Raw genomic sequence first — 12,776 nt, 5'->3', positions numbered from 1 at the left:
TTAGCCACTTTTTCAACACATCCAAAATATTTAACACCAATTAAATTCATGGAGGAAAGATCATCTAATCAAATTTATCATGTTCATTCAGGGTCTTAAGAGATACAGCATGGAAACAGGTCTTTCAGCCCACCGGGTCTGCACCAACCATCAAACACCCATTTACACTAATCCTATATTCATTCCTTTTGTTATTCTCCTAACTTTATCAACTCCTGCCACCAATGCGCACCCCCAACCACCAATCTTCAGCACCCTACCCAGGTTTTATCACTTATCTGCACAGACTAGGAACAACTTATCAACCGATCAATGTGCACATCTTCGGGATCTCTGGAACATGTGGAAGAAACCTCTGCAGTCACAGGGAGAATCTGCAAACTCCACACAAACAGGATTGAACCCACTCCTCTGTGAGGCAGTGGCTCTATTATCTCCACCATTGAACTGCCCCAATCTACTGTGGACTCTTTTTGGTCCATTTACTCTTCATGAAAAAGATCTGCAAGACAGTCTCAGCAGTTGTGCAAACTGGACCTTTGAATAAACATGAAGACACCTGGAGAAATGAGGGACTACAGAGTCAGAGACACACAGCATGGAAACAGGCCTTTCAGCCCACTGAGTCCATGCTGAGCATCAGGCACGAACCCTACACTAACCCACTGTCTTATTCTCCCCAGGTTCCTGTCAACTCCCCAGACGCTACCAGTCTCCTTCACACCAAGGACAATTTACAGAAGTCAATTAACCTACCAACCTGCACGTCTTTGCAGCTGGAAAAACATCACAATCACAGGGAGAATGTGCAAACTCCACACAGACAGCACCGGAGGTCAGGATTGAACCCAAGTCACTGCAGCTGTGAGGCAGCAGCTCCATTAGCAGTGCCTGTGCTGTCCTACCTCATACAAACGGACTACTTTTAGAACTGTGTGGTCAGGTGCATATCAAACATGACGACTCCTCAGCTGAAGAAATTTTGAAATACAATAGCAAGGAAGATAATTTGTCATAAACATGTAACGTAGGACTTTTAAAGCTAAATGTATAATCTGGTTCTGGACAGAACGCCAGCAGAAAATGGTAAACTCATGCAGCCCAGGAGGTGGACTACTAAGCAACTAAGGCACAATTGACTATCTGGCAAACTCATAGCCCTTCTTGCATTAGGAAAGCTAGAAGAGCAAGGTCACAGCCTAGGATTCCTTATATGGCTCAGGAAACACCTTTGCTTCCTGGAAAGGATGCTGGCAGATTCCACTTGGGTTTTGTTGGGTCACGTTAGACCGAAATCACATCCACATATCTGATGTAGGTAGAATGGACGAGGAGTATTCTTTATTCCTTTCTTACATCTGTCAACCTTGTGGTTCATAAAGTCATCAAATTTCCTCTCCTCCCTCCTGAATACATTCAACGTAACATAAGGGTCACAAGAAAAAGTCAAGAAACGTCTTACCTTGGTGGGGATACGTGCTGCCAAGAGAAACACTCGGCATGATGTCAATACCTGTGGAGTTAAAAAAGGATATGAAGTTAGTTCATTGTTATTTAGAATATTTGGCAAACATTGTGTACATTGGAATCATTGCTCTTTCTTCATATGGTACAATGGAAAGTACAACCAGGAGAGAACGTATACAGTTGCAGCGTCAGTGCTAACCTGTGATGGTTACCTTGGGGATTCTCCAAGGGTCTAATTCTTGCCCTCTTTTGTTCCTCATCTACATACCTATTCTCAGTGACAGCACTGAAAGGCACTAACAAATCTCATGTTACATGGATAGAAAAGGCCTAGAGGGATATGGGCCAAACACAGGCAAATGTGACTAACTCAGATGGACATCTTGGTCAGCATAGATGAGTTGGGCCAAAGGGCCTGTTTCTGTGCTGTATACCTCTATGACTCTATTGATCGCACACAGCTCTTTCTCTCCGTTCCATCTCTAAACCCACCCATTTACACACATAACACTGCCTGGCTCTGCCTCTTTCTCAGTTTATCTGTTGCTGAAACTCTCATCCGTGCCACCATTGCCTCTTTCCAAGTTTATTTCACTGCTCTCAGCCAGCCTCCCATCTTTCTCTCCACATGCACACCCTCACCCAAAATCTCAACTTGCTCCAAGTCTCTTTCACTCACTTTGTCTGTGCTTGCTGACTTTTGCACCAGCTATGTCTCAAAATCCTCAGCCACATCCCACCAATATCTATTTGCTTTTCCAGCCAAAGAAGCTATTTAAGTCTTGCTTCCCTGACTTTAATCAGTCATTGGCCATCATCTGCTTTGACCCTAAGCTCTTGAATTCTCTCCCCAAAAACGCTTGATATCTCTCTCTCTCTGAAGAACTCCTTAAAACCTTTCCTTGCCCGAGTCTTTGATGAATTGTCATAATATCTTTCTGTAGGTTGGTGTCATTTTGTTTGGTTGCAGCTCCTACACAGGGGACTTGATCTTTCCAATACTTTAGAAGCATTGTATACTCAAGTACTTGTTGTCACCCCAGTGCTGTCGTTATTGTCAACACAGCCTCAAACAAATCACTGAAATAAAGTGTGAAGTGGAACATGACTCACTGAGAGAAAGGCTCCTTAACCTGAAGCAGTTTCGATTTACAGTTCTTATTAAGTGTCACAGGAACAGGCCCTTCAGCCCAACTCGCCCATGACAACCAAGGTGCCTTCTTTTGCTTGCGTTTGGCCCATATCAGATTTAACAAGAGTGCACACATTTCAAATGTTGTAAGGATTGGCTCAACTTGTTTTATTGCCCAACAACTGCACCAGAACAGAGCAGACTTCACAACATTTGCAACACATTACACAAAATGAGCCTAACTGCCTCTTCACCCTATTGGAGATATTCTCTCTATTGAACATATGCCCTCCTTCCCTGCAACCCAGACTCACTTGGTTCTCTCTTTCTCAAGTCTGAAGAAGTGTCCCAGACCTGAAATGTTGACTGTTTCTCTTTCCACAGATGTTGCCTGACCTGCTGACTGTACAGCATTCAGCATTTTCTGAAAGCATGGTTATGGAGATCTGGTCGAATAATCAGAGGGGGAAAGGAAGAGTTATTTGGCTGATCAGTAGTGTGTGACTCGGACATACAGCATCAGATGGGAGCCTATGCAGGACGCTTCCCTTTATCTTGCGCAGAGACAAGCAGTAAACTGCAGACAGCACAGATCACCCTGAGTGGATTCAGCAAAGGGTAAATTTGGCAAGAGAAATGACTTGGAGTGGATAGTTAGAGAAATGCAGAGTGAGACACTAGTGACCCTGACAACTTTGAGTGAGAATAGAAATATCAAATGGAAGTGATAAAATTCATAATGTACAGTGCATGGAGAGGTTTGCAATTATGTCAAAATGCATACCTCAAAATAAGATTTTGCACCACATTTTTAAATGCTATGTGTACATTATTATCTGAATGTGCGTTGAAGTCAGAATAAAATAAGCTGCTTACAATCTAAATCAATGACTGATGAAGGATTTTGTTTATGTATCCAAATTTGCTGACAATTCAACAATAGGTGGGAACATAAACGATGAGGAGAATTTATGAATGTTTCCAGGGAATACAGACAGGCCAAGGAAGTGGACAAGAAAGCAGAAAATGAAACACAAGGTGCAAAAATGTAAACTTACACATTTTAGATTTAGTAAGAAAATAGAAAAGCAATATAAAAACAAAATAAGCAAGAGACTGAATAGAGTTAATATTAAGAGGAATTTGGGCATCCTTGCACAGAAATGACAAAAGTTAGTTTGCAAGAACAGGAAACCATTAGGAATATAAAATGGTACAACTATCTTTATTAAAAATGGATTGGAGCATGAGATTAATCTAATTATAATGGTGCACACCTGGTATACCTCATTGTGGTCTGCTTTTCCAGAGGATACAGCTGGCTTAGAGGAATGAAGGTTCTCCAGGTTGATTACAGAATTGAGAGGGTTATCCTATGCAGACAGATTGTACAGAAGGGGCTTTTGTTTGCCAGGATTTAGAAGATCAAGAGATAAACTCAATGAAATGCAAAATTTTTAAAGGATATGCCACGTAGATGATAGGCGATGTCCCTGATAACTGTGAACTCTAGAACTTAGAGACAAAGGGTCAGTCAACTAGGAAAAGGATTGTAAGAAATGTCTCCACTCAAAGGATGTAGGTCTTTGAAATTCTCCAACCTAGAGGGCTGTGGATGCCAGTGATTGACAATATTCAAGACAGATCGATGTTCTTTTTTGCACACTGCATAATTAAGGGTTTTGTGTGGGAACACTGTTGGTAAATGAAGCCAATATGACAGATCAACTTAACCCAATTGAATAAAAGAGGGTACCTTCATCCCCAATCTATTAAAAATAATATACCTGTGCTAAGTATATCTATCTCCTTTACACAGTACCCACACCAAAATTACTTTAAGACAAAGCATCTTCTGCATCACAAAAAATGTATGACTGCATATCAGGTGATAGAACTACAACACCACTCACACTCTATATTAGGAAATAGGCCAGAATTTGGTAAAGGAAGATTGAGGAATAAATTTATGCAATAATTCTTTTCTGTAATTTGTCTATCTGAAAATAATAGATACGGAGATAATTGGTAAAGCCAAGCTGCTTCACTACCACAACTGTACTCAATTTTCCCATTATCTTTATAAAAGATTTACTTTGCAGTGACTGAGTACCTTCAAGAAACAATGCCGTTTTTAAGGATTATCATTGTATAATGCACTGCATTTAAAGTTTTTAGGCTTTTAAAAGGATGCATTTAGCCGGAGTTTAAAAAGAGAACAAGGTACAAAACAGGAAGTCGATTGAACCATGTAATAGCTATAGGCAAAACAAACAAAAATTAGTTCTCAATTTTCATCCTTGTAACCAGCGCAACAACTGTGAGCAGAGAGAGAGGACAGTTAAGAACCACAGTAGTTGGTATTAGCCCCTACATGTACAAACTTCCTTGAAGGACCAGCATTGATAGAGCTTTCCTTGTGTTATTTGTTACCTCCTAGTTGAATGTATTATTGTGAGCAAGAGAATCACAAAAAACATATATAAAATGGACAATTGTATCGACTTTATCAGAAAAAAAGCACCAAAATCATTTATACAGCAATTAAGATCTGAAATGGGGAAGGGGAGTGGAATTCGAGGTCATGTTGCATCCATGAATTAAAATGGACCAAAAGGCCCTCATCAATAATCATGGTGTTATACCAGCAATAAAAGATCTTTAAGATATATCTTTATTAGTCACATGTACATCAAAACACACAGTGAAATGCATTTTTTTTGCATAGAGTGTTCTGGGGACAGCCTGCAAGTGTCGCCATGCTTCCGGCACCAACATAGCATGCCCACAACTTCCTAACCCGTATGTCTTTACAATGTGGAAGGAAAGCGGAGCACTCAGAGAAAACCCATGCAGACATGGGGAGAACATACAAACTCCTTACAGACAGCAGCCAGGATTGAACCCAGGTCACTGGCGCTGTAATAGTGTTACACAAACTGCTACACAAGGCACATTGTCACATCGTTTGAGGTTTGTGTCTACAAGATTTTCTTTCCCCAAAAATGTGTACATCTTAATTCAAAAATGTTTACCACTTCCCCTTAATTCAAAAATGTTTACCACTTCCTCTTAATTCAAATGAATCAAATATAGAAAATCAATAGTACTTTATACATGGCAGTCTGCTTAACTGCTGGTCAGGAGTTAACCACAGATGTCTGGGATGTTCTCTTTTGCCAGCCATAAAGCACAATCAATTGCTTCAGCAGAGCAGAGAATTTGCACAGAAATGTATTTACAAATCTAAAATGCAAATTTCTTCAGTGAGAGGTCCAAGCAACAGCTTGGGGAGGGGAGGTGGCAACTGGAGCAGTCCAAAACAAGGTAACAAAAGTCTTTCCGTCTACCTCCAGCACACAGTTGGGTGACTAACACAGATCCAGGAAGTCCACATCCAGAAGACCATAAGATATAAAAGCATAATTTGGCCATTCAGCCCATCGAGTCTGCTGTGGTATTCAATCACGGCTGATTTTTTTCCAACCCTATTCTCCTGCCTTCTCCCCATAATCCTTGACCCCTTTACCATTCAAGAACCTATCAATCTCTGACTTAAGTACAGCTAATGACTTGGCCTCCACAGCCCTCTGCGGCACTGAATTCCACAGATTCACTACCCTCTGGCTGAAGAAATTCCTCCTCGTCTCAGTTTTGAAGGGATGTCCCTTTATTCTGAAGTTCTACTCTCAGAACCTTAATGGTAACCTCTTAATGGTGACATCCTCTCTACGTCCACTCAATTCATTCTCTTAATAAATCGCAACAGAACTAAAAACTCAGAAATAACCTGTGAAAGAAAAACTGTAAGTGTAAGAAATCTGAAATAAAATACAAATTGTTTGAAATTAACATGATGTTGACAAGCATCTTGAAAACTGCTCCTTTCCCCCACCCCACCCACAACATGGACCATTACTACTTTCAAATTCACCATTGTTTCCTTAGTTCTTTTATAAATTGGTATAATAGGAGTTCATGAATTTAATTATGGTCAGAAAGAACCATAGAATAAAATGGTTCAAGTTGTAGTGAAGTGAGAGAATAGAATATCCTGTTTTTGCTCCCAGATACACACAGAAACAGGTTACATGAAAATTACATTGTTTAAACTATAATTGTATTTTTGAGTTTAACTATGTTACACCATACGTCCTTGGCTAAAGAATCAAGTATTCCAACAGTCTAAACATAGTACTGCCAGCTCATATCACTATCTTTATTATCCAAGATACAATTCTTCATATCATTCCCATTTTCTCTAGGATTTCCTTAAGTTGATATCTACCAAAGAGAACTTGCTTAAGTTTGGAAACACCGAGACGTACTAAGAAAGATTTGTAGAAGCAAATGCTGTGTGGAGAATATTTTCCCCCCATGGTTCCAAATCCTTAAGCATGTAACAGCAGGGCTAACAGCAACATTTACTTTATTTCTCTCAGTTCCCATCTGCAATAAGGACAGAAAGAAGATGAACTGTCCCAAGGAAGGGCTCCAGCCTATTCCAATGCACTGTGGCTTATGAGTGAACACAGGAGGGACAGAGCAGACACAGAGCAATGTGATCTTTTCTGCCCAGCTCCAGATAACCAGAAAAGCCAAAATCTTAAGGGGTGGTGTGGTTTTGGATAGACAAGCAGCTGGAACCTCACAATGCCCTATTCCCACTGCTACCTGATTAAATATTGACAAACCTAGGGTCATTACATCTTGGTCCTTGACTACCCATGCTGAACTCTTGAATTTGAGCAAGTTAGTTGCATCCGTATTGGAAGGATACATTTCACAAGAATCTCAACCTTTTTTCACTGCCGTCTCCCCCAAGCTTGGTTAGTTGGGTCTTTAACAGAACCTAAAAACAAACTAGTTCACATTGAAAGACAAGCTCCAATCTGATTCCCAGTATCCAATAAGTACATCACCAATCTCAACTGGGGCAGCATCAGAAATGGAATCAAATTAATCGTGAAAGACAGGCCTGTAGTAAGTTGGCAGAGAAATTTAAAAGTCAAGAGGGTTTTCACAATTTGACATCAACTTCCAACAGAGGTGCCTGTGCATGAGCTAAACTGGCTCAGTTACTGGAGTCTAGTAGCCTCCAGCCATTCACTCAATTTGAATGAGATACAGAAAGAGAGTCACAATTGAAAATAAACTTCCTACATGATACCTAAAGAAATAAGGGAAAACTGCATTGAAAATACCTTCGACACTATTATGGTGTTACTCAATTTCTAACAACTGGAAAAAGAAATCAAATGATTCAGAAAGCTTTACTTCATTTGCAAACATTACTCTAAAGAGTGAGCAACTTGCACAGGCCCTCCTGAGGTTTATGGCAGGGTTCTTTACTTGTGAACTGCTCATAACACAAACAGTTTGCAAGACAGAAAAATGGTACAAGATGCAAGACTGCTCCTTGTACCATAGTACTGCACCTCAGTGTAATATATAGTAACAAACCTACATCAACCTACAGTGTATTCCTGGGTATAGAGCTGTCCATCCTATCTAGTGCATTGCGTGGCAGATATCATGAGGAGTAGAATCCTGCCTGGTGCCTTGAGCTTGAAGCTCTGCGGCACTCCTCCTCCTCCCAACGAGCTTCCCCTGATGATGTCGTGGGCTGTTCCTGTTAAGGAGTGGGGCTTTCCTAGGATTGTTGAGAAGCCATTGGCCCAGGGATCCAGAGTGGCAAACAAGCAGATGGAGCAGAGGCAGGGCTGTGCTGGCAACTTAGATGGCCTGTGGGCCAGATGTTGTGCACAACGGGCAGAAAGGAAGCTCTGACTGCTTGAATCTGCAAAGTTGGCAGCAGACAGCAAGCCCTCCTGCTAACATTACTTCATAAATGCCGCCACTAGTCCAGACACTGCTTAATGCATGGTATGTAAAGGTTGCTTTTACATTACAAATACACAACTTAAGACCAAAAGTCAGCCCTTTTCCACCATTTAGTAAGATCATGACTGATGTGTTGCAACCTCAACTTTGCATCCCTATCTATCCCTGGTAACTTGCTTATCAAGCATATCTACATCTACCTTAAAAACATACAAAGATTCTGCTTCTACACCCTTTGAGGAAGTGAGTTGCTAAAACTCATGACCCTCTGAGAAAAATATTGTTCCTCATCTTGGTTTTAAATGAGCAACCCCTTGCTTTAAATGCGACCTCCCCAGTTCTAAGTTTTCCCACAAAAGGAAACATCCTCTCCACATCTGCTCTGTCAAAGCTCTGGAGGATTTTCAATGTCTCACTCATCTGAACTCCAGCTGAGACAAGCCTGGACTGCCCAGTATTTTCTCACAAGCAGCCCACCCATTTCAGGTATCAGTCCGCTTTCAATGCATTAACATCTTCCATAAATAAGGAGACCAATGTTGTGCACCCACTGCAATTCGCCTACCGCCGAAACAGAACTACAGCGGATGCCATCTCCTTGGCCCTACACTCAGCTCTGGAGCATCTGGATAGTAAAGACACCTACGTTAGACTATTGTTTATTAACTACAGCTCTGCCTTCAATACTATAATTCCAAGTAAACTTGTCACCAAACTCCGAGACCTAGGGCTCAACACCTCCCTCTGTAACTGGATCCTTGACTTTCTAACCAACAGACTGCAATCAGTGAGGATAGGCAGCAATACCTCCAGCAAGATTATTCTCAACACTGGCTGCATCCTCAGCCCTCTACTCTACTCCCTATACACTCATGACTGTGTGGCCAGATTCTGCTCTAACTCCATCTACAAGTTTGCAGATGATACCACTATTGTAGGCTGTATCTCAAACAGCGATGAGTCGGAGTACAGGAAGGAGATAGAGAGCTTAGTGGCATGGTGTCATGACAACAACCTTTCCCTAAATGTCAACAAGACAAAAGAGCTAGTCATTGACTTCAGGAAAGAGGGCAGTGTACATGCACCTGTCTACATCAATGGTGCTGAGGTCCAGAGGGTTGAGAGTTTCAAGTTCCTGCGAGTGACTATCACCAATAGCCTGTCCTGGTCAAATCACGTAGATGCCATGGCCAAAAGAGATCACCAGCGTCTCTGTTTTCTCAGGAGGGTAAAGAAATTTGGTATGTCCCCTTTGACACTCACCAACCTTATCCATGCACAATAGAAAGCATCTTATCTGGATGCATCACAGCTTGGTACGGCAGCTGCTCTGCCCAGGACCACAAGAAACTGCAGAGTTGTGGACACAGCCTAGCACGTCACGGAAACCAGCCTTCCCTCCTTGGACTCTGTCTTTACCTCTTGCTGCCTTGGCAAAGCAGCCAGCATAATCAAAGACCCCACCCACCCGGGTTATTCTCTCTTCTATCCTCTTCCATCAGGTAGAAGATACAAGAGTCTGAGGGCACATACCACCAGACTTAAGGACAGCTTCTACCCCACTGTGATAAGACTATATGACGAAATGCACTCTTACCTCACGATCTACCTTGTTGTGACCTTGCACCTTATTGCACCACACTTCTCTGTTGCTGTGACACTTTACTCTGTAATGTTATTGTTTTTACCTGTACTACATCAATGCACTCTGTACTAACTCAATATAACTGCACTGTGTAATGAATAGACCTGTATGATTGGTATGCAAGACAAGTTTTTCACTGTACCTCGGTACAAGTGACAATAATAAACCAATACCAATATCATAGTTCTCCAGATGTGGTCTAACCAATATCCCATATAACTGAAGCATAACCTCTCTACTTTTGTATTCAATTTTCTAAGCAATAAACAATAGCATTGTTAACTTTCTTATGCTGTACCTGCATACTAGACTTCTGCAAATCTGGGATCCCTCTCCATTGTGGCTCTCTGCAATCTCTCATGATCTGAATATTACAGTACCAGAACTGGCCAGTGATATTGGTTGTTTTCCCTTTCTCCATTAGGACTGCCTGACCTGCTGGGTTCTACAGCTCTGCACTTTGCAACTTTTACATTACTTGAGTTCTCACTCTCTAACTGCCATCATTTTGTAGCCATTATATTCCTTTTCTCTCCAATTGCCCCCATTAATGCATGACTAGATGACCGTGTTTACAGCTTATTATCACAACAACCCCGGTTTCACTTTATCAGTGATATCCTCTTTGTCCTATCCATCCCTCCCTCAACCTCTCTTCAACTTAAAACCATTTTGTTTGCTTTCTTTCCCAGTTCTAACCAAGGGACTGCCACCTGAAACATTGAGACATACAAGACTGCAGATGCTGGAAAGAGGAGCAACAAATAAGATGCTGGAGGAACTCAGCAGGTCAAGCAGCATCTGAGGAGGGAAATGAACAATCGACATTTTGGGTGGAGACTCTTCATCTGGACTGAAAGTTAGAGGGGCGACGGCCAGTATAAAGAGGTGAGAGGAGGGGCTGGAGCAAGAGCTGACAAGTGATAGGTGGATCCAGGTGAGGATGAGTGATCGGCAGATGGAGGAGAGAGGAGTGGAAATAGTGACAGAGGCTGGGAGGTGATGGGTGGATACCTGAAACATTAACTCTGTTTCTCTTTTAACCGATGCTGCCTGACCTGCTGAATGTTTCAAGCAATTTTCTGATTTGGCAGCATCTGCAGTTTTTTGATTTGAACCATTTAAGGCCCTGGTTCAGTGTGAAGGATGCTTGACTCATGGACAGCATGAAGGAGATAGATGAAACCCTGGTACAGACTGGAGGAGTTTGGTGACCTTGGCTCAATGGGAAAGAGATGATTAAGTGTCAGGGTCAGTCAAGAATTTACTTTGACATCTGGCATTAGTGCAGAAAGGACACTTGAACTGACAGTGCAGAGGTGTTAGTGACTTGGTTCAGTTGTGCACTAGTCCTATTTAAGCAGAGCCTCAGTTTCAAAATTCTCATCATTTTCAAACGTTTCCATTGCCTCGACCCTTTGCATTTCTATAACCACCAAGTGTAGCTCTGCACTCTTTCAATTCTGGCTCCTTGGCCATCCACAAATATAATCTCCCTACCACAGGCAGCCTTGCCTTCAGCTGCCATAGCCCTAATGCCCAATTCCCTCCCTAAACCTCACCACCACTCATCCCTCTTTTAAAAGTTAGATTTAAACCGTACTTCAGCGAACAAGATTTTGGTCATCTTAGAGAGTCATAGAGTCATACAGCATACAGTCATAAGCCTTTCAGCCCAACTCGTCCATGCTAACCAAGATCTCTATCTGAGCTAGTCCCATTTGCCTCTGGCTCATCTTCTTGTGTGGTTCAGCATTATTTATCTCCTTGATAACATTTCCTTGAAGTGCCTTAAGATTTATTTGCAAACATTGAAGTCATTACATAAATTAAGATTGCTTGTTGTCTAAAGTCAACAATGAACCAGCTTGGTTATTTTTCTGTGGTTCATCCACAAACTACCAGATCCGTCTCATAGCCACCAATCCTATTCTGCTGAAGATGTGCTCCATCTATAATCAGAAGTGAAAACTCACTGTCGTTTTACTCTCCAACCTAGAGCGCTCAGGTCAGCTCAATGTCTGCTCCAGCTGAGATCAGTTTACTTACGGTGGATTTACCCAGTAACCTGCTATGCTTAACAATAGAGCCATCCGGCTAGCTAGATCACCGGTTCTTTTAAGTTCACCTAGTTGCCATGGAAACTGTCCCACATAATAAAATAAGAGAGGTTTCATGAAAGGACATGAAGTCAGTTTTGGCGACAGCTTCAAAAAGGTACGCTGCAAAATAAATAACATGCAAGGTACACTCAGCAGATGAAAACTGCTAATACTTAATTAAGACATTTTTGCTCCACACAACTGTACATGTAATCAGCTCCCACGAGATGCTGGCCCCAGTCTTTACTTAAGCCTGTGCTTTAAAAGAATTATATTGTGCTTTAGGGGAACCAAGAGAGCCAAAAAAGATGTTAATCACAGTTTTTGTAATAATCTTTTTAAAGGCAAGAGGACAGCATTCACACTAAAACACCAATTTTCCAATTGAAATCATTGAAATGTCCCAGTGAATGCAAGAGGAACTGATGGCTTCCTGTTCACACAGATCTCACAGAGTAGCATTAATGCTGTTAAAGCTATTTTTCAAGTTGCTTAGTGAATGGACATAGAAAATGATCACCTTTCATTCTCAGAGATTTTAATGCAGCATTTATATCTTTGCTACAAATTAAGTCCATTATCCAAA

General features: G+C 41.5%; 1 protein-coding gene across 4 annotated transcripts in view; it reads right to left on the bottom strand.

The window, feature by feature from the left end:
* The window catches only part of LOC127570627 (F-actin-uncapping protein LRRC16A-like), a 261,851-nt gene that overhangs the window by 199,962 nt on the left and 49,113 nt on the right, over nucleotides 1-12,776 (bottom strand). For all 4 annotated transcript variants that reach the window (XM_052016361.1, XM_052016362.1, XM_052016358.1 and 1 more), the window contains exon 3: nucleotides 1,463-1,513. In XM_052016361.1, coding sequence (XP_051872321.1) covers nucleotides 1,463-1,513 — 51 coding nt within the window. The remainder of the gene's footprint in view (nucleotides 1-1,462; nucleotides 1,514-12,776) is intronic.

This window comes from Pristis pectinata, chromosome 5 (genome assembly GCF_009764475.1).
Source record: "Pristis pectinata isolate sPriPec2 chromosome 5, sPriPec2.1.pri, whole genome shotgun sequence".
In the NCBI taxonomy this organism is placed as follows: Eukaryota; Metazoa; Chordata; class Chondrichthyes; order Rhinopristiformes; family Pristidae; genus Pristis; species Pristis pectinata.
This window is presented reverse-complemented; position numbering and strand designations above follow the sequence as displayed.